The following is a 23,447-nucleotide window of genomic DNA, read 5'->3' as shown; positions in this document are numbered from 1 at the left end:
AGAAGAACAAACAACTGCTCAAGAGATGGAAAAGAAAGCTAAGGGTTAATAAAGCTGCACTGCATATAAGGAGGGGTAACTTTTCTGTAGGAAGGTTAATTAATGTGTCACTTACTTTCTTTTTTAAGAGTGGTAATTTATGTTTCCAGGGTGTTTTTTAAAACATGAACTCTTATTATTAGACAGGAATGATCTATAAATTTTTTTAAAACTTTCCTGACACATTTTAGAAAACATTCTGAATTTTCATAAATTTTTGGAAACATACATAGATTTTTCTCTAAGTATGTTTCACATTTCTTGATTTAATACAACTTTTCAGGTGAACAGGAACTATGTTAAATCATAACCGAATAAAAGTTGCACAAAGAAAAATCTCTAATTTTCTTTTAAACTCTCATATATTCAAAAATGAAATATCTTCTCAAGTGAGGAATAAGTTTAATGTAAAATACTGCTTCATTTCCAGAATTTAATTAATACTACTTACAATATATATTAAAGAGCAAAATTTAATCATTTATTTTAAAAGTTATTACAAAACACATTGAAATAATTGATAACAACACATCTAAAGTCCACATATACTTAAAAACAAAAATTACACTAGAAAAAATATAGCATTCTTACTTTTTAACTGCTGTATATCACTTTGAAGTTTATTTACAAAATCAGAAGGTTTGATATCACCATTTGAAGTGAAATCTTCAGTCTCTGAATACATAAGAGCTTCATTTTTAAGATTTTCTTTTTGTACTCTTTGCAATTCCAATTCAAGTCTATTCACTTCACCTAAATTTATAAAGAAAAAATACCTCCAACAAATACAAGTTAATTTTTAAAATTACAGCACAAGCAATTTGTTGAAATAGTAAACACAATAGCACACAAAAATAGCTAATCTTATATGATTAAAAACCTGAAAATTAATTAAAAAATGGAACACTGGGTACTTCTATTTAAACACACACACAGAAAAAATAAATGATAGCATTCATTCACACAAGAAAGTAAGGATAAAACTTACAACTAAGCTCCTGAATTAAATTTTTTTCTGCAGTTTCACTCTCTGTAGAATTTAAAACACCTATGAGATAAAGAAACTATTTAATAAAAAGCAAGATGAAGCATTGAAATGGATGAAGTGCTAATACGGAAGCACTTCCGCAGAGAACCCGGTAAATGTAAACATCACCAACTTTGGCGATAATAGTTCAAACCTGGTAACCCATCGGATTTATCCTATTCTCTTGTTCGAAGTTTGCAACCATTTCTCATGCGTTCATTTTGTTGAATTATTACTGTCGTTGTTCGCATTTGCAGATTTATATTCTTCTTCTCTTATTTATTATTATTTTTTCTGAATTTTTTAACAACGAATAGATAGAAATATTTTCGTAGATATATGCCAGTTCTCGGTTTGCGATGAAAGGAAGAAAATACGGTGGGAGGGGTGAATGCTAATTTGCAACACGGCTGTTCAGGTTGTGTTCCTTAATTATTAACAGCTCTAAGAACCATGAGGTTCCCAACTGCTAAAATTTGTTTTCGTAGGCTGCAAAAATGTGCATGTGCATTTTAAATAATTAAGAAATGCTTTTATTTTGATTATTGGTTATTGTCATCTAAAATTATGTGAATAAATCAATTTTTATGGCGTAAAATTTTAACAAGATAATATATTGTTAATGCTTTTCTAACAATAACCTTTCAGAGGATGGCCGGTGTGACATAAATAGATTATTAAATTGAAATAAAAAATATTGATTATCTAAGATGACAGAATAGTTCCATGCACATGGTCATCAAAATTAGCAAACCACTGCTGGTGTAAGGAATATATTGTTTTCTGTGTTAACTGGAATTTAATATATTTTTTCGTAATATTTTTTCGTACACCACGCTTAACCGGTTAATTTCAGTATGTTAATACTAATTTATGTTTTTAAATGAATTTTTATTTCTGTTATAAATCCTTATATATTATCTTATGCTTAATATATTCTTTTCTGTGCTAACTTGAATTTAATGCAAATTTATTTTCGTATATCACGTTTAACCGGTTAGTTTTACATCTACATGCGTATTATCTGTGAATTTTTACTACCATATGCTTAATATATTGTTTTGTCTGCTAATTTGAATCTACATGCACTAAAAATCACATTTACAAAATATCACGTTTACGTCTCGGCTCATTGTCGATGAACGGCGAGATTGGCGAATAAAAATGTAACGGCGCCAACGGGTTCTCTGCGGATGAAAACCCGCTAATACAAATTGAATACACGAAATAAAATAATAATAATAATAAAAAAAATCAAGTGTATATTATTTACCAATACACTAGCCCTCAGATGGAAAAGCTATACAGCAAAAGTCATTAATCCGGACTCGTCAAGACTTCGGCGATTCCGGATTTACTGATTTTTCTGGATTATAGATCATCAGTTTAAATCTTGTAAGATGGCATGCAGAAATTATAAAATTAAAAATATGAAACCGTAATTTATGAAATAAAGAACAACTATGATCTAAAGGGTATCAAAATTTACAAAAAGAAAAAGCTCAATATTTATTTCTTTACTTTATTAAACATTTCTTTCAATGTAAGTTGTTTAAGTTGCTTTGTTTCATGTGATAATACTTTCTCTTTAATTTTATTAAACAGACATAATTTCTTGTTTAGTTACAAAGTTCTGCTGTTCACGTCCTATAATTGCTGTGTCGAGAATACCGACTAATTTATCAATCGAAATTTTTTCATTTTCAATAACCTCTGTGTCACTTTCTTCACTATCGGAAGCGAATTATAATGATGAGGAACTTGATATAAATCATATCAAAGACGGAGTACATCGAGATGAAATACTACATTTAGTAAGGAATTATAAGACAAATAAAATAAAAACATCTGGCCTGAAGATAAGGATAGTGCTGACAGATCAACTTCCAATTCATGGCGCGCGACGTCGTTCCCCCCCCACAGAGCAGCGTGAAATTGATAAACATATTTTGGAAAGATTAGATAATCAAAGGATATGCCTTTATCCATTTTTTGCAGCAATTCCACTTTCTGTTTAATGGACTTCGAAACATACTTTCGCTTTGTAGATCCTTTACATATTAGTAAATATATATTGGAAATTCTATTTGACATAATGAAAGTTCAAGCTTACTTTTATAAAATTGCTCTAACAGTCTGCAAAAATTAATAAGCCGGATCCAATTCGAAGATTAAGGAACAACGTAATCTCCAACATTAACCGAATTAGATAATTTTAGCTTAGCTTATACCGTCCGTTATACATTAAACGCGCATGTGTAAACGTATTATGTGCATGCGCACAAGCCTATGCGCATGCGTCAACGCAACGCATGTGCAGAAATTTTGTAGCTTTGAGGTCCGGATTATAGATCATTCCAGATTATGGGTGTCCGAATTAACGACTTTTGACTGCATATAATAGAAAAAGGGGAAAATCAAACAAATAGTTAAAAAAATTTCAGAACCTAACACTATAAAGCTATGCGGGGAAATATATAAAGAAAGGTGGTAGTGGTAATATAATTTTACTAAGAAAACCTTTTTACTCATTGTGAATTATAGTTCATTTTTAATTTAGTAATAATTTCTTCAATATTTTTAATTTTGAAAATAATCAAATACATCATATATTTTTTTATAAAAATAAATGGTATTTCCTGATTATACGCGCCCTTATATGTATTCATGAATGAATTTGCTATTTCACCAAAATAAGCATCTCATGACATTGCCAAAACATACTTATGGGAAAACTCATGCATGCACAGTAGACGAGGGAGGATTTCCATCTCCAAATGCTATGGTCATTCATGTTTGTTTTTATCGCATACAGTACAGTTTTTTTTTTAATCATAATGGGCTGTGGAGTTTGCTGAAAAAGAAAGCATTGCATTTTTTTTTTTTTTTTTTTGGCTACTTTGCCCAACAATAGAGAATACAAAAATTCACATGAAGTTGCACTTCATAAACAACCAAATTTTATGAATCAAAATTTGTGTTATTCTCAGATGTTTCTTAAACCAAAAACTGATCGTTGTAAACATGGGGAGAACATTCCCCCCCCCCAAAAAAAAAAAATTTTTTTTTTTTTTTTTAGAAAAGTAATAGTTTTATTATTTTTTATTTCTCTTTTTATAAAATTCTTAAGTCTGCCACATTTTTCAAAACGGCTGTTGCTTTTTGCATATTTGCTGGTCAAAAATTAGTCGCCAATGAGCTGTCGGTTTTTTTGGATGGGGATGCAAATAATTAAAAAGTACCACATAAATAAAATATGAATTAATCAATAAAAAATGTGAATGCTTTCATGCAATCTTAGAGAACATGATATTTAGATTAAAAAATATTTTTAGACATATTTCCATAAACAAAGCTTTTGCATCTAAAACTCTGGATGTTTAGTGTGATGTCTTAAATCTTTATACACATGATAAATTAACTTTTTTGTTAATATAAAATGCTATCCTTTTACTTACTAAATATTCTGTACATAATTGACATTTCTTTATAAACAAAAAATAATTTCTTATACTCCTCTTGAACACATCAGATGCTATGCATGTAACTACAATTTCTAGTGCATTCTTTTAAGTTATTCATGTTTTGCATGCTCTTCCTGATATAAAATGGTCTTTAAATTTTCTTCCGCATAAAACTAACATGGACTGAGGTCTGTGGATCACAGAAATAGCTAATTTTTGTCAGTTATAACACAAAACTTTTATCAACAACAGCAAGTGATTAAGGTCACCGAAAACTGGCAGTTTGACTCAGGTTCAAACCCAAGCAAATGGGCTTCCTGCATAATTGTTGTTCACAGTTTTATCGCTACATGTGCAACATGCAGGATCTGTGAATACAAACTATGCTTCCCTCAGAAAGTACTCTGATGGTATTCTTACCCTTAGGGAGATAGTCCTCATCTGGCTTGTTCATTTTTAAACAATGTATGATTATAATGTAACCTTTTAGGACACCCTGCATAACTTAAGGGAATCAAGTCTGCCAACTAATTAAAGTGCTATTAAAAGTTTTTAGATCTTCTACTTTTAAGTAATTATATTCTCCAGAATTCTAAATACAATCAATCATTCATAAAACTTCATATTTATTAGTGAGATTTCATTGATATGGTAAAGGAAAAATGTTTAAACTAGATTATTATACATGATTTATTATATAAATTTGCAATCATAGATCTACATGATTGCAATAAGCAATATTTATGAATTTTCTGTAATTGCTAATGCAAAATCCTAAACAGTAATTTACACGCATGCCCTCCCTCCAAAAAATTTACTGAATGATATCTGGCAATAAAAATCATTAACAGCACATTTTAAATGTTAAGTAAAAACAGTTTTTTTTTAAACAGTATTTCATATCGCTACAATCAGTATAAAAACACTATTTTTTAAGCATGTGAAGTACATTAAAAATTAAAATATCACAAAATAGTAGACAATAGAATTATATTACAGGAAAAAAATATGTATAGTTATAATAAATAAAACAACACATAAAATGACTAAATTATAATATTCTAAATTATAACAGTTACCATGAGAAGATAAATTTCCATTCTTTTCTATTTTTTCTTCAATATCCTGATCTTTTTTAAGTATGTCAAAATGAGCTGTCAAATAATAAATTTTCTATTAAATTCACAACATATGAAATATTTAATTTTTCAAATTAAGTATATACATATGTGTATACTTAATTAGACATTCCCAAACAAGAGAACTTTTCCTTTATTTGAAATTTCTGAATCTTAAATGGCTGACTCAAATAAAAATAAAAAAAATATCATTGTAAAAGAAAATATGATTGCTGCATTTTTGGTTCCACCAGAGCTAAAATGTATTTTTTAGCATATTTGCAAGTTAAGCATTTTTTGAAATACATACCTGCCAACCTCTAAAGATAAAAATTCAGATTTTTCCCCCAAATTCAGAAGATTTCTCCAAAATTCAGAAGAACACAAAGAATTAATATCATGCTTTGATATTAAAAAAATAACAATGTATACAAATAGAAAAAAGAAAAGTGTACTTACATTAGTAAATCTCAATTAAGTAGTAACTAAAAAAAATTATTAGGAAACATAAAACAAGAACTTAATGTTACACAAAAAAATTATTGCAATGAATTTAGAGTGCATTTTTTGGCTTTAGCCAAAAATTCTTTGGAAAATTTCCTGTCATAACAATTAGTTTCCTCATAACATTTAGCAATTAAAATGTTTTCTAGAGTTTTTGGTGAAATTGAAGAACGAAACATAGTTTTGTTTTCATTTCATTAGAAACATCACAGAAAAACGTGACAATGATGGGGTAAAGCTTCCAATCGCTGTCATTGCTGCCATCGATTGACACCGAAAATGCTGAATTCTGGAGTGCAGCTATTGTTTTACTTTGTGCATTGCAAGCAATTTCGTTCACAATAGAAGATGTTTTCGTGTGAGACAAGCATATTTCTTGGAGCATATTTCTGAGCAATCTTAGAGTCGGGAAACATCCGTCTGAAAAGTTGACCGGCGTGATCAGCAGCGCTTCGCGGCACGTTGTGTTCGATGAGGAATGCAGTAAACAAACACTCTGCCAAAATGACATCGGCATCCGAATTCGTAGCCGAATTTGAAAAAAAAAATCATATATTTTCTTTGACGTTGTCGAAGCCGAAGCATTAACTTCATGCTTTTTAGACTTAACATGCTTCACAATGTCGCTTCTTCCACTGTGACTTATTATGAAGTCACACACGTTGCAAAATGCATAGTTATTTCCTTTGAAGGATTCTTTAATTGTTGGAAATTCGGCTTTGTAGGCAGGCCGAAAATATTGAGAATACCTTTTTTTTAACTCATTTCGTAATAACGACACATTAAGAACATTCGTAACACGTGCAAACAAACAAAAAAAAAAAAAATGCGACAATCCACGCTCGCTGAGTAATTCCCTTGCTGCTGAAGCGAAAGCGAAAAAATTAATCTGCCGCCCACAAAGAAAAGAGTGGGAGAAACAAGTTCAGCGCATTGGATTGGCTGGTTAAGCGGCGAGTTGGGAGAAACCGCAGGTTACTGGATTCGAAGTAGTCGGTAGTTGGCGGTAAAACACGATGCAATTGGCAAAAATCGCTGAATTTGCGAAAAATTCTAAAATTTCGACAAAAATCACTAAAAACACTTGAAAAAGGAAAAAAATCGTAAAAAATGGATTACTATCATAAAATTGTAAAGACAAACGCATTTTCGGAAAAATTACAGAAAATTCGTAAAAGTTGGCAGGTATGGAAATATGACATAATCAAGTTTAATACTTTATCTGTGATACCTTTACTATCTCCCAAGTTAAATAATGGTTTAGGAATATGAATGTCCGAATATTCTCTTAGAAAGTTTTCTGTTAAAACACACTTCTTAAAATAGTCATTAGAAGCCTTAGCTTAATATCTTTAGAAAAAATAAATGGCATCTAGAATATTTTTTATAAGGCCAGAATAAGAAAAACCTAGTTTTTGACTAGGACAAAATTTTCAATGAAGCTAGAGAAAATAAACATTAAGAAATTTGTGTTACCTTTCATAGCACTTAATTGTTCTTTTGCAAAATCATTTTCTGCTTGCAATGCTTCAATCTGAGAAGAAATAAAATGAATACAAATATAAAATTTCTAAATAAACCAATTACATTCACATGGCAAAACACACACACACACACACACACAAAAAAAAAAAAAAAAAACTTTTCATGAGACAAAAAAACATAATTAGGTTGTATTATAAATTTGCAAACACGATATTCATTAAAGCATGCAAACCTGGGGTATTAAAAAACAGTGAAGAAAGAAACAGAGGGAATGCAATTAAAAATAAGAGATTTTGTGAGGACAGGCAAGACAGGTGCAAACACTTGATAAAATGAAAGAAGTTTGAATGCCATGATGCTTTGAGACGTCACACAATTGGTTTAAAGTCAAATAAAATTTCAGTCACTTAAAAACAAAATGCTTACATATACACAGAACATTATGCAAAACAGCAATGGAAAGTATATTCTAAACACAACCAGAACATACCCAAACCTGGCACATTCAGCTTTCTGAAAATGGACTTCAACTGATAAAAATGGATAAATATGGTGACCTTAATGACTAACTGTGAAAACAATGTTTGTTCAACACACATAAGTCAGTCTATTTTTGAAGTGATTAGATCCTCAAAGGCATCTGGGGTTATAAGTATCAAACAATGTGATTATTTCAGAGCCAGTAATCAAATTATTCCTGATTATTTGAAGTTTTTATACATAGCTTTTTTCCATCATGAAGAAAACATATTATTTTTTGGAAGATAATATGTCATCCCTCTGTGTCATTACTCACACATGGCTTGCGGAAAACTTAACATGATTTACAAACAGCTAGTAGTCACCAACGATACTGGATTTAAGTATTAAGTCACCAATGATACTGGATTAAACTGTACTGGGATGAAATGAGTCAAATCAGATCTAAGAATATGGATCATTCGTCACATGTGGAATTATGGATATACTGCTATACAAGCATGGCTTACAACTCCTCTGAAAACATTTCCAGTACCTTTTGGAGCTGATGTCTTGTTTAAATTCTGTCATCTGTGTCAAACACCACAATGAGGCTTTTTATAATTTGGTCATACTGTGCATATATATCATTATAAAAGCATCATGCAAAATAAGTTTTCTTAAATGAGTACAGAAATTTATAAACAGGGTTTAAAGTAATTTTTCCTTTTAATAACATAAATAAGGACATAGATTTCCCTTTTTTAATACAAAATTATAAACATGCTTCTGATGAACATTTTAAAATTCAAAGATTATGCGGCATACAAAATGCTACAAAAAAGGAAGCAATTTTTGTTAAGCAAGTTGAATATTATTCTATAGGTCTCATAAATAATACAAACAACTTTTATCAACCTGAAATAAAAGGAATAAAGAAAAACTGAAATGAACATGAACTATTTACTTAAATTACATTTTTTTTAACTGCATTGTCATGCAGTAAATAAGGGTTATTAAAGTCTTTTATTAGCAGAAATATTTATTTTTTTTTAACCAGGAGCAAAAGTCACAATCCAATTCCCAGTGGGATTAAACGTTAATATATTTTATGAAATAAGGTCCAAATTCTTTTTCACGCTTAAATTCATTTAAGAGTAACACTAGCTAATTAAATCAAAGAAAAAATAATCAATGTAAGATTATAAGATTCTTTTCTCATTAAGAGATTCATAAAATGAGTGTTTTCATTTGTAAGGTATTTTTCCCGCCTTCCTAGTGTGCCTTCGTGGTGCAGTGGTCAGCACACTGAGCCGGTACTTCAGAGATCCGTGGTTTGATTCTCGGGGAAGGCGTTGCTAATTTTTCATCTCTCTGGCTTTTCCAATTAATCTAATGTCTCTACAGTGGTGACCGAACTAAAAGGGTTGTGGATGATGACTCTCCACACCCAGGATTTGGCGACTGGGTCCCCTAAAAACCCTAGTTGCCTTTTTAAAAGAGGCGTATGTAAGATATTTCTCCTGCCTTCCTAGCGTGCCTTCGTGGTGTAGTGGTCAGCACACTGAGCCAGTATTTCAGAGGTCCGTGGTTCGATTCCGTCGAAGGTGTTGCTAATTTTTCATCTCTCTGGCTTTTCCAATTAACCTAATGTCTCTGCACATTAACAAAATCTTCAAAGTATAGTTTAACACTACTATACCCAATCTGCAGTCCAGTATATTTTTATGTGTGGTTCAAAATAGAAGCTGTTTACGTATCTTGCAGACAATGACTATTTTCCCATAAAATTATACAAAAAATTTAAATTATTTAGTTGCTGATTCAAGGACTTTAAGAAGAGATTTCAAGCTCTGAGAAATATGAAGAAGTGCCTGTTTGTTGCAGAAAATCTTTGGCACATAGGACAACCAGCTGCACTGGGGGATGATTTTGCAATGCTATTTGACGAATTCCTCAAGCTCAGAAAGATATAAATTTTGAGGATATTTTGAAAAAGAAGAGATGAAAACAAGAGTATGTGGAATTTTGAAAATAAAAGACTACAGAAGTGTGCTTATTTTTTTTTATATCAATATACAGGACTGGATATAAACTTGATAAGGACCTACGCTATTTGAGATATGGAGCCCTTTATAAGTCTTTTATACTATATATTTTGGGGGGTGAAGAAAGTGGGCGTCCTAAGCTATAGCTTGCGTAGCTTATACATAAATCACTCATTGTCAGTATACCTTTGTGAATCATCCGATTCTAATATGAAATAAATGAAGAATTTTTTACAAATAAGCTCCGATTCTCACTATGATGATGTATTAAGAGCGGCATGAAGCAATTACAAAGCTGATTTGTCAAAAATAAAATATTTTCCGCCAAATAATAATAATTTTTAAAGAAGCACTCGGATACATAAATGTTTATTTTTACATTATTATACTATGTCACCTGCCTAATGTACCAAACTTATGAATGTGTCCTGAGACAAAAAAAAAGTTCAAAACCTTAGGGTCCACCACCTCCAAGAAGAGATTTATTAAAAGTTAAAAATGCACTGCAATTGTAAAGTAGTAAAACAGATAAAATGATTGTGCTCCAATTATTAACATATGGCACTTGAAACATCTTTCACTAATTACAATAAAGATTAAAATTATCATGAAGTGTATCAATTGGAGATATTATAATTTAATTCATATCAACTACACTTTTTTAGAAAAAGATTTAAATGATTAAATAGTGCATTTATTGCTATTAAATTGCTCAACCTGTCAACTCACTAGCAAATTAATAAAATTTGAAAGGTCTGCTTTGCTGAACGGCTACACTGAGAATCAGTTATGCATGAGATTGCATATGGAAGACCTTATGCTTTGTGCAATGGTACATTTGCTATAACATACATAAAAATGCAGTTTTTGATTTTTTTTCATTCTTCATTTATCAGTTTCTGAGCTGGAAGAGTGTAAATGCATTTTGATTTTAACAGGATATGGTTTTATATGTTAACACATTTCTTTCAAAAGTATGAAAATAATAAGAAATTGTAAGTATATAGTAAAGCGCACCAATGTTTGTATCTGTTTGATGCATGTAGATATAAGCTTCTAGCAGAAACCACTGAAACAAAAATAATTTCACAAGTGATAACATTCCCTTTTAGATATTTTCGCCTATTACATAAGAATGGTAGAAGAATGCTTTGGTGAAATTTCATACTATTTTTCAATCAAGATACCATAGTCAAAATCCATAGAAAAGCACAAGAATGTGAACATTTCCTTATATGTTACATTCTATTCATTTAAAATTCAAAATTTACCTATTAGTTCAGAATCTTCCCTGTTTCATTCTTGAAAAATGAATCCACTGAGTAATCTGCCCATATTCTGTATTCAATCACTTAAATGTTATCTATCCATACGTTTCTGTGGCATATATTAATCTGCTATTTAGATTATTTACATATTTTGAGTTTTACAACAGCTAAAAATGACATTTTTATTGAATTATCTGCTCTTATTTATTTTACATATTACTTGCTTAGTTTTAATTTTATGTAATAAACCCCCTAAACATCTTCCATGCTTAATTTATAATTTTCTGGCACAAATTTTGAATATAAATAGACTGATATCACAACTGTCTTTACCAAAGAAGTATTTTACACATTTATGCAAAGCTTCAATAGACTTGGCACTAATGATTTTAAAACCTATTAAACAATGTTTTTTGAAATTTAAGATTAACTTATCACTGAAGAATCTTGCTTCTTACATCTTTGAAAAATATATCGCAGAGAAATCTATTCATATCTTGTAGTCTTTCAGTTACTTGTATTTTCATATTTCTGTGTTTCATTTATTTATTCTTTGGAGGGGGGAAGCTTGATAAGGTAATTATATTTAAATAATTGTGATAAATATAAAAAACATATCAAACTTTTCTAGGATTACATTTTTTGCATTTATAAAATCATTATACTGAACTCATTTCATTTATTTTTTTTTTCTATGCTCAATACTTCACTTGCTAATGCATAACATGGCCATCGATATTCTACTAAATCCAAAGTTATGGGTTTAATTAACAGATTTAAACTGAAAAATCTCATGAATATGTTAAGATAATTTATAATATTAAGATATTATGCACAAAATTATGCAATAATATGGAGAGATTAAATATCAGCCAAAATATAAACACTAGTTATAACCTTTTAAAAAAGATGTTGAATGCAAATCAATTGAGTGGACAAGCACAATATTCTCAGCAGATCAATGGGAAAATATTTTAATCTACATTTCCTTAATCTACTACAGTCAAAAGTCGTTAATTCGGACACCCATAATCCGGAATGCGAATATGCGTGTGCGCAAAATACGTTTACGAATGCGCGTTTAATGTATAACGGACGGTATAAGCCAAGCTAAAATTATCTAATTCAGTTAATGTTGCAGATTGCGTTGTTCCTTAATCTTCGAATTGGATTCAGCTTATTATTTTTTGCAGACTATTAGAGCAATTTTATGAAAGTAAGCTTGAACTTTTGATTATGTCAAATAGAATTTCTAACATATATTTACTAATATGTAAAGGATCTACAAAGCGAAATTATGTTTCGAAATTCATTAAACAAAAAGTGAAATTGCTGCAAAAAATGGATAAAGGCATATCCTTTGTTTATCTAAACTTTGTTTATCTTTACCGCCGCGGCACGCAATGAATTGGAAGTTGATCTGTCAGCACTATTCTTATCTTCAGGGCAGATGTTTTTATTTTATTTGGCTTATAATTCCTTACTAAATGTAGTATTTAATCTCGATGTACTCTGCCTTTGATATGATTTAAATCAAATTCCTCATCATTATAATTCGCTTCCGCTAGCGAAGAAAGTGATACTGAGGTTATTGAAAACGAAAAAATTTCGATTTACAAATTAATCGGTATTCTCGACACAGCAATTATAGGACTTGAACAGCGGAACTTTGTAACTGAAAAAGAAATTATGTCTGTTTATAGAATTAAAGAGAAAGTATTATCCCATAAAAAATGAAGCAATTTAAACAACTTACATTGAAAGAAATGGTTAAAAAAGTAAACAAATAAATATTAAGCTGTTCTTTTTTTTTTTGTAAATTTTGATACCCTTTAGATCATAATTGTTCTTTATTTCATAAATTACGGTTTCATATTTTTAATTTTATAATTTCTGCATGCCATCTTACAAGATTTAAACTGACGATCTATAATCCGAAAAAATCGATAATCCGGAATCGCCGAAGTCCCGACGAGTCCGGATTAACGACTTTTGACTGTATAATGAAGAAACAGAGGCATAAAGAAGTTATTCCCTTCCCTCAAATTTTAAAGAGCCTTCTTTAAAATTTTAAAATAACAGTGATACATACAGAAAGAAATAACATGCAACAAAACTTTTATTTTAAAGAGAAATAAATCATGACATATCCCAGTAAAAGGTCAACAAGATACACATACAGAGGGAAAAAAAAGTATATCAATATAATAAGTTATTAGAATTTGGTTAATTATGAGAAATATATGTGATGCTGCCAAGAAAATAGCACTTCTAAATTATTTCATTTGGGAGAAAATAAATAACAATACAGATAGAGCACTTGGAATGCTATTTTTTCGCTATTTCTGATCATCTGCACCCTCATCCAAAAGTCCTGAATGCATTGCTATGCTACAGGTACAGAACAAAGATACTGTTATGAAATGTACAGCCACAGTAAGATAGCTTTCCTGCAAAGCAGGTTTAGGGTTGCCAGAAAATGGCAAGGTAAGGCAGGGTTGCCTTATTTGGTGACGAAATTGGTAATATGGCACGGGCAGATGAAGAACCTTCTGGAATGAATTCTTACCGGTTTATCTCAGAATGTTCTCGAACACAAGCCAAAAGCTATATAAACCCTGCTGGTATGTAGTTGGTTAGTCAGTGCGGAGTTAGAGAATCCATCAAGTTGATAGTCAATCAGTGAATGCTGAGTTGGTCGTCAAGTGTACCGAAAGAGTCTCTTAGTGTATAGTGGTTAGTGCATTGCCGAGAGAGTGTGTTGAGCTCCAAGAACGACTGAATCAAGGAATCGGGAGCTGTACTCTTGTGTATCATCAAGTGCATCGTAAACTGTAACGTGGAGAGTCTTGAGAGTACGAGGAGTTCCGAGAATGACAGAGCAGATTCGGGAGCTGTATTCTGGTGGCTTTGCAGTGAAACTGTCTCCATCATTATAGCCTGATAGTGTGAAGGCTGTGTCGCTGATTGTGTCAGCGTGTTTATAGCAGTTCTTTGACGACTTGTAAATGTGATTTTAGAGCTGTCTTGAAGAATATTGGCCAATAAAGTGTGTTTCAATACTTTATCGAGTGCTGTCGTCGTTATTTACCCCAAATCCGCACGACCCCCGTACAAACACGAAGTAAAGGAAGAGAAATACGTAACAATACAAATTATATTCACATAGGAAATCCAGGTCAAATTCCATTTATTTAGTTATAAATACAACATAAAATGCATTCACAATAAGAAAACTTTAAAATGAGATAATGGCAAAAAAGCAGACATGCATTATATGTACAGCTATGCAAATGGTAACACTACAGCTGTGCTACGAAATGAACCACATGCAGTTTCTAAATAAGTGAATGCTGGATTACAGAATGTTTTGACAGTTACATGCTCAACTTTGAAAAACAGGTTCTCTCCATGTCACCAGATAGGATGCTGTTCCAGGATGAACTGTACGCAACCCGAGATTTCAGCTTACAGACCCAAGCTGCTGCACAAAGCGTAGGTGTGAGTCAGCATACCATTTGGAGATCATTAAACGGAAATCGCTTACACCCCTTCCATTTTGAGTAAGTACAAGCTTTTAATCTGCAGGACTCTCCTCTGCCTTTGAACTCCGCCAACAGCTTTTGCAGCAATATGCATTGCAGGCCAAACTTCAGATCTCATGCGTTATTTACAGATGAGGTGACACTTACCCATTACAGCACTGCATTGAGAATCCAAATGTAGTGCGACCACATGCGTCTCAACAATGAATCAGTGTGAATGTGTGATGTGGTACTGTCCATGACTTTTTAATTGGCCAATACCTACTGCCGCAGCGGCTCGATGGCTAAAGTTATCTCGTTTTTCTGGAACAGATGTTACCAGAACTGCTGCAAGATGTTTCAATCTCCATTCGTAACTGAATGTAGTTTTAGCCTGATGGGAAGCCAGCCCCCTTCAGTTTTAATGTTTGCTATTACTTGAATTATACTTTTGGGGTGCAATGAATCGGCTCTGATGGACCAGTCTCTTCACCACCCCGATCTCTGAATTTATCAAGTCTCCATTACTTTTTCTGAGGACATCTGAAGTTATGTGACTCCAGTCGACAATTTGCTTAATATCGGTAGTTGTTGCATGTGTGTGCGTGAGAAAGACCTGGCACCTTTGCCAGTGTACACCTGTCGCTCCACCGATGCTGTCAAGCATGTATTGCTGCTGGGGATGGAATTTCAAACAGTTCTTGTAAACATCTTATTTCAGTTGAAGTAAGACACCATGTATTTATGGCTATAAATAAATGGATTGCAACCTGGGTTTCCTATGTAAATATTATTCAAATCTTTGTTCTGCACCTTCCCTCCAAGTTTCCACAAATTCTAAAATAAATGCTCTCAAATGCAACACAAAAGGGGGGGGGGAGGAAGTGAATGGGGTAATTTTTTTTATCTTTCAAATTTAAGAAACAAAACTCGAATAAAATGAATTATCTGTTAATCTTAAACTTCTAGTCATGGAACATTTTAAAACTTTTTTTTTTTTTTTTTTTTGAAAATGTAGAATTATAAAGATTGTTTTAATCTTCATTTTTCTAATCTCTATTTTACTGGATACTATTACTATTAGACTGGGGAAAGGGGTTAAAAACCTTAATTAAATATAAATTTTATTTTAAAATGTTTTGTGGCTAGAATTTTAATGGATTAATTGATAATTAACTTTACTTAGTTTTTGTTTCTTAAATTTAAAAAAAGTACCCATTCTATTTTTTATCAATTTTATATTTTTGCAGCTTGAGGACATTTTAGAATTTTTATTAAAAAATGTTTTTGGTAATTGCTGATTTAGTGTGAATTAACTTTTCCTTGGAATTTCATGCATAAAAATTTTCTTGCTTCTTGATACATATAGCATATTTATTGTTACTTAAATGAGAAAGTGTTTTGAATATTTTTAAAAATCTACACCTAAAATCACATATATAAGGCTTTTTCTCTTCAGGCAAAACAGTGACCCAGGATTCACAAAAAAGTATAATGCATTTTCAATACTTGGAACTTGCATATTCATTCTGGATAATAAAAATCAGAAGTCAGAACCCGATTAATAAATATATCTATAACCTTTGTGGAAAGTATTTGCTCTTCTTTTCTCATCTCTTCAGCACTATTTTCTAGAGCTAATTTATCTTCAGCAGTCTGATTCACTAGATCTTGATATTTTTCTTCTACTTCCTAAGAGAGATGATTATTTAAATTATCATGTTTATTGATAAGAATATATTCGTTTTACATATACATTATATGCACAGAAGAACTACATGCCAATAAAAATTTGTTGGCATTATTTTCTATTCCTTGCCCATCCCCACACCACTCAATGGATTTTTCTAACTTACTATAAAGGATAAAATTAAACAAAATTTAATCTACAGAGAAAAGAATAAAAATCGGGAAACTAGAACTACTAATGATAATTTTAAATAAAGTACAATATTCAATTCAGAAATCTTTTATTATTTGGTACAAACAGTTTATTATTACAAATAAATCTCAGACGAAGAAACCTTAACACTACTGATGGAAATGGAATCTGCTCTGAATACTAACATTTAACTTTCTGAATATGAACAATACAATTTTTTTTTGTAAATTTAACATTTCTTAAAGATCAAATGTGCATTAACAGCATAGGCTTGCTCAATGTATATGCATTGGTACTAACAGTAGGAAACAAAAATTCTATATGTTTTCAGAATGGCTGTCACCTGATGATAATGAAAAGTACGGCATATTTCTTGATGAGCAAAATCTATACAGTTAATTTTTAGAGCATATAATATTTAACAATGTTTTGTCTACATGCAAAGTTGTCAATTTTTAGTATCTGATCTTAGGTTTGGATTATCACTGCTTTAAATGGTAGCATTTTTAAAGAATACATGATTGCACATAAATTCATATTTTAAGTTATTGTGAAATCATTGAGCTAGAAAAACACTGCACATTGTAAATATAGATGATTCCCAAGTATAAATTATTTTTAAATAAAATTTTCAATTTCATACTTTCAGTTTAAAACCTGTATCAGCAAATTTAGCAATTAAATCAGGACATGCATAAATATGACTGTAATTGTCAGAAAATTTGGATTTTATTACTGCCTATTACTTATTAAATATACTGCCTAACACAGAAAAATGCCATGCCATAAAAGTGAAAATACATTAGCATACAAATTTCCATAGGGTATGTGCAAGTTCTGCAAATGATTGGATTAACAAGCCAATTAGATGATTATGTCAGATATAGCAAGCACCCAAACAAAGTGTGAAGCTAGCAGTTTTGACATCATCATGGCTATAATATGCAAGATTTTCCCAGTCTGATGGGAAAAGAAGACAAGGTATTTCTTCTAAGATATCAATGTAAAGTTCACAAGGGGCTTTAAGTTAAGCTTCCAGATTGCTGATTTGTCCTTGGGCCATATTGTGAAGGAAACACAGATTGTTGTCATAATTACTAGTCAGTTTGGTAAAAATGGATTCAGAAAAGAAATGTACGGAGTCGCAGAGATGAATGCCACATAACACTAATAGTCACATACGATGTCTGACCCACGGTTCAGAAATGGAGACACTTTATGAAAAGTATGGAATGTTACAGGATGCTTTCAATATTCCAATTACTGGCACGGTTTCACGATGATTGGCAAGATGTGGGATTGGTGCCCAGCCATACTTTATGAAGGCTTCCACTAACAGCAATCCATCATAATGAATGTTCACAATGGTGTTGAAGTAATTATTCTTAGAGTCAAACAAAACAGTACAGATTTCAGCAATAAATCTCGTTTCTGTTTCATAAATGTCAGCAATTAATCTCATTTCTGTTTCATAAATGTCAGCAATAAATCTCGGTTCAATTTCATAAATGATGAGCACTTGGTGTGGAGGTGATGCAGCCATCAGGTGAATGCATCTAATGTTGCAAAGTAACACATGGCCCATCAACCTGGAATAATGGTTTAAGGTGGCATTATTGCCAACAGCCATGTATCTCTAGTATGCATTACAATGACATTAACAGGACACTGTTATGCTGATGATGTGATGCAAACTACTCTCCTCTGTACTTTCAGGTCATCCTTAGTGCCATTTTAAAAAAGGTAAAACCCAGCAACACATTGCTCAATTCAACTTGAATGCATTGTAAGTGCTCACTTATCTAGCCCAAACCTTTGATTTTCCCAAATGAGCCTGCACTGGACATGACTGGGCATCTGTTAATTAATTACCTTCCCTTCTTTGCAAAACAAAAATGAATTGTGGGGTCATATCAACAAGCAAAATACTATCTGCCTAGACACTCATTGATTTGATGCAACAAAATGTTTAAGAATTTAAATGTGGCTGCAATTATTTTTGATGATTTGTACATTTCTGAAAATTAAAATTATTTCTTAAATACTTGATTACAAGTTATGGAAGAAGTTGGATCTGTTTCCTATCATATTTTCATGACGTGGCATTTTTGTCCATTAATTGTTACTGAAATATTTACTTCAATCATACAGCATTCTTTTCCAGTTAAAATTAAAGTTTACAACTGCTTCATTTTAAATGCAAGGTACATTTGAATGTTCCAGGGTAGAGTTACAAACAATGTGTTTTGATTATTCCCGCTTAATGCACTTCCATTTCTTATCAGCTGGTGTTTGAGAAAAGAAACCAGTGCCAATTTTTTCTGTAATCCTGGGAAACACTCATTTACAATCACAGAACTTATTTCTAATGCCTCTACAAGACTATTTTCGTAAATAATAAAATAAAGGTATTCTGCCGCTCTCATCTCTAGTCTCGACACAGAGATCTGCAAATCGTGTCATATAGGGACTAGGGAAGGCTACCTAACACCCCCAGGGGTATTGCTTCAACCTACACTTGCCAAAATTTTGCTGAAGATGTTTTATTGAAGCACTACATAACTGAAAGATAAATGATTGAACTACAAACAACTTTTTCAGCCACAAATAGTTCATTTTGGATCTGAAGAATCTATGGTATACAGAGCCAGAAAGGGTAGGATACAGCACCTAGATGACTCAGAATCACATAGCAACGAGGGTAATAAATGTAATCCTAACAAGATGGGGGGGATGGATATTGGGGGCTGTCACAGGAAAACTATCAACAGCCACGCGCAGATGTGTTAGGGTGGAAAATATGAATACATCATGATCGGAAACTGACATTTAAAGACCACATGTATAAAATAAATGATGACCTTCTCAATAATGAAGTTAGCCAAAGTTCTCTGGCTTTGTGCCTGTTTCATACCATCCACAGTTTTGCACATTTGATGGTGCTAGTTATCTGCTTAAAGGTGCTGTTCGTCAGAGCTGTAGTTGAAATGCAGCATTAGACATTTCATATTCAGACTGCAAATGGAAAGCACGGAACAATTTATGAACATGGAAATGGTGGACTTGCACATTGTATATAGCAAAGTTCACTGCAAGGGAAGGGCTGCGGCACGGAGGTATGCCAGACAGTATCCGAACAGACATGCACCGAATTATTGAATGTTTGCAAATTTGCACTGTGAATACAGGGCATCATGCAAAAGCAAGCATGACAGAGGGTGGCCACAAATGAAATGTACACCTACCTTAGAAGATGAGATATTGTTTCGAGATGAAGAAGCTCCTGGTACAAGTACACTAACCATTGCCCATAATACTGCAACATCTCAATTCAATGGATGGTGCACATTACATAGGAAAAGATTACATTCATATCATTTGTAACAGGCCTAGTCATTGTAATCTGAAGACTACCCTCAACAGGTGGAATTTCTGCACTAGTACATGGACAAACGTAACCAGAACCCAGCATTTTCATTCTGCATTCCTTTTTCACAGATGAAGCCATTTTCTGCCATATAAGAGATCTCCAATTAATAGAATGATCATGTGTGAAGCCCTGACTACTCACGAAGTATGCGCTCATGCTGCCAACAACGGTTTTCGTGAATGTATGGGCAGTACTGTTAGTGATTACTTAATTGGGCCATATATCTTACTCCTCCTGGAAGCTAGAAAATACTGCATTTTTCTGGAGGAGGAATTGCCCCAATTAATCAACAATGCTCCTATCACTCTTTCACATGCATTGTGGCACTAGGACAATGGGGCTCATTTTGCCCATGCTGTACAGGATTATTTGAACAATACACTTACACAGCAGTGGACTGGGCATGGAGGACCCATTCCATAGCCACCATGATCACACTATTTATATACTCTAGATTTCTTTTTTGAGGGAACCCTGAAAGCCAAGATCTATCAGATGCTGGTTGACTGACCTTAGTGCAAGAATCTCTGTAGGTACTGCAAATGTACCCTATATGCTGGGTATTTTTTGAGGGGTTCAACAGTCCACACATCGTCGTTACAAAGGCTGCAATTCAGTAATGAATGGTTGGAACTTTAAGCACTTGCTGTGAAAGTATTGTAAATTATTGTCAAAGAGTTTTTCCACCCATTATTGGCTTGTCATTCCCGTTTCTTTATTTATCCTCCAGATGATCAGAGGTAATAGGAAAAAAATTGTTGGAATTCATTGTGATCAAAAATGACATTTAAAGACTAAAAGATAACATTTTAAGACATTTAAAGACATTAGTTTTAGTATCTTTAGGTCTTTAACATTTAAAGACTAAAAGATACGCCCCATCTTTCCTGATGATGAAGGTCTTCGTCATTTCATAACTTCGTTTAAGGTATGGAATATTGGTCATTTGAAATGGCACATCTTCATAGCTTTCACAAAATGTCTGATGAATACACAGCCTACTTCAAAATTAGAGATTCCATGCGATGCCCATGCTACAAAACTTTGGACTTCATTATCAAGAAAGTCAGAATTTATTTGAAGCTTATGGTCTTTATATGTCAATTTATGATCACAGTGCATTCATATTTTTTATTTTAACATTTTTGCAGATGGTTCTCGACCATTTTCCTGTAACAGCCCCTAATTACCCTTGTATTATTTGGCATACTTCACATATCTTTGATTGATGAATGCCCAGCCTACTTCAACATGTTAGAAATCCCATGCGAAGTCAATGTCACAAAACTTTGGACAACTTCATTATCAAGAAAGTCATGACTTATTTTAAGCTTAGGGTCTTTAAATGTCAAGTTGCATTCATAGTTTTTATCCTAATACTTTTTGAAGATGGCTGTTGACCGTTTTCCAGTGACAGCCCCTAATAACCCCTGTATATTTAGGTATACTTCACCTCTTCTAGAGGTTTGTTCCTCTAGTTTTTAATCACCTGTGTACATATATGTATATAAACATTTCAGGTATTTAATAAAAATAAAATGCATACTTTTAGCAACAAGTTTTATAACTGCAAGGATTTTAAAAATTTAAATATATGTACATATCATTAATTTATATCACATACCTGCAATTTTTTTGTAAGATTTGTAATTTCTTTTTCATTTTCAGAGGCTTTTTCTAGTAACAACTGAATTTCTTGCTCTTTTTTCCTGTTCAATTCATCTAGATGTGTGCATTCATTTTCTGTATTGCTTAATGAGTTCTACAAGCAAAATACAGTAAGGTCATATATAAGGCACACTATCCTAAAAAAACTAAAATAATTTAATCAATAATTTTATATATGCTGATATATATCTAAAAATCAGAATTTACTTCTAAATCTTGAACTTTTCTAACTGCTTCTAATTTTTCTTGAAGTACTTTTCTTAATGATTCCTGAAAATTTGGTAAAAATTTTCAGTACTGCATAAATAATTCATTTATTTTTATATTTTCACAAACTGTATTAAAATTTAAATATGATTAATACCTTTGCTGCCATTTGATATTTATCTTTATCTTCCTGCAGTTTAATAACATCATCTTTCAGTTTTTCTTCTGTTACATTCTAATAAAGAGATAGAATACTTTAAAAATTTTTTTAATAATATTGTATTAACATTTTGTAAACAATAACAATTATACGATATTTAAAAACTGTATAGGCAAATGTAGTCTAAAAAATAACCCCTTAAACAAACAGGGCCATGAATTCATCTTCGTGTTTATAACAACATCAATGAGAATATTAATTGTTAAACTGTGCATAAAATATACAAACAAATCACTTTGTCTTATATGATGATTAATGGAGACCACTGAAATTATCAAAATTCATACAGTACATTAATCGTAAAGATGTATTTTATGTATCATTAAAAGTTTTATAATAAATAAGATAATTAAATTCAAATTTAAAAGTGAATATGCGCAAATTAAAATTATTATGTTTTTTGTTAATTACAGCCATATCATCAATTTTCAATAATTTCCGCCACACTGGATTATTCTGCTCAGGCAAAACTGACAAGGGTTGTTTGCTTATGCTGTATCCGAACCATTCTTTTTATCACCCATCTCCCAAAAAGGAATTTTTGACTCAAGAGATTTTAAGAATCCCTATGCTGCAAAGATACTACAGCTAATAGTTTATTAATCATAATACCCAGTGCTAATGCAAATTTGTTATAACCACATTACATTAAAAAAACAATGATTTTTCTTTCAGAAAAATGAACTGGAATATTCTTTTACCCCTTTTAAGTTTGTTCCTTTATGTTAATTAACCAGTTATTTATGATTTAGAATTTTACTGTCACTTCTTTCCTTTTCCATGCCAGAATGCAAATAAGCTCACATGTACTCAAGATGAGGTTTTTTAGATTCTACGACAGAGCCTGCTCTGCCTCCCTAGGTTGCTAGCTCAGATAAGATTTTCAGTCCTTGGCCTTGCATTATAATTTCCAATATTTGAATACCTACACCAGTAAGTTTGTCAGCCAACTTTGCATTAAATCAATTTGTATAGCCTCTGGCTAGTAGCTTACTTGAATTTAAGTTACCTTGCCATTAATTACTGGCTGAGCTGTAAGCACAAGGTGTGCGTTTTATTCTTCTTAGTTTTAAATAAAAGGATCTTTTACACCCCTTTTCAGTT

At 31.9% G+C, this 23,447-nt stretch overlaps 1 protein-coding gene across 5 annotated transcripts in view; it reads right to left on the bottom strand.

Moving 5' to 3' along the window:
• Positions 1–23,447, bottom strand: part of Slmap (Sarcolemma associated protein) — a 213,729-nt gene that overhangs the window by 56,120 nt on the left and 134,162 nt on the right. For all 5 annotated transcript variants that reach the window (XM_085822917.1, XM_085822927.1, XM_085822929.1 and 2 more), the window contains exons 8-15: positions 22,281–22,358; positions 22,124–22,186; positions 21,873–22,010; positions 16,518–16,628; positions 7,629–7,686; positions 5,610–5,684; positions 1,028–1,087; positions 631–792 (exon numbers count right to left, since the gene is read on the bottom strand). In XM_085822917.1, coding sequence (XP_085679043.1) covers positions 631–792; positions 1,028–1,087; positions 5,610–5,684; positions 7,629–7,686; positions 16,518–16,628; positions 21,873–22,010; positions 22,124–22,186; positions 22,281–22,358 — 745 coding nt within the window. The remainder of the gene's footprint in view (positions 1–630; positions 793–1,027; positions 1,088–5,609; positions 5,685–7,628; positions 7,687–16,517; positions 16,629–21,872; positions 22,011–22,123; positions 22,187–22,280; positions 22,359–23,447) is intronic.

The sequence above is a fragment of the Stegodyphus dumicola genome, chromosome 1, assembly GCF_044657685.1.
Source record: "Stegodyphus dumicola isolate Sdum_Otavi_A_Nest chromosome 1, ASM4465768v1".
Classification (NCBI taxonomy): Eukaryota; Metazoa; Arthropoda; class Arachnida; order Araneae; family Eresidae; genus Stegodyphus; species Stegodyphus dumicola.
The sequence above is the reverse complement of the archived record's forward strand: the minus strand, read 5'-3'. Positions and strand labels throughout refer to the sequence as shown.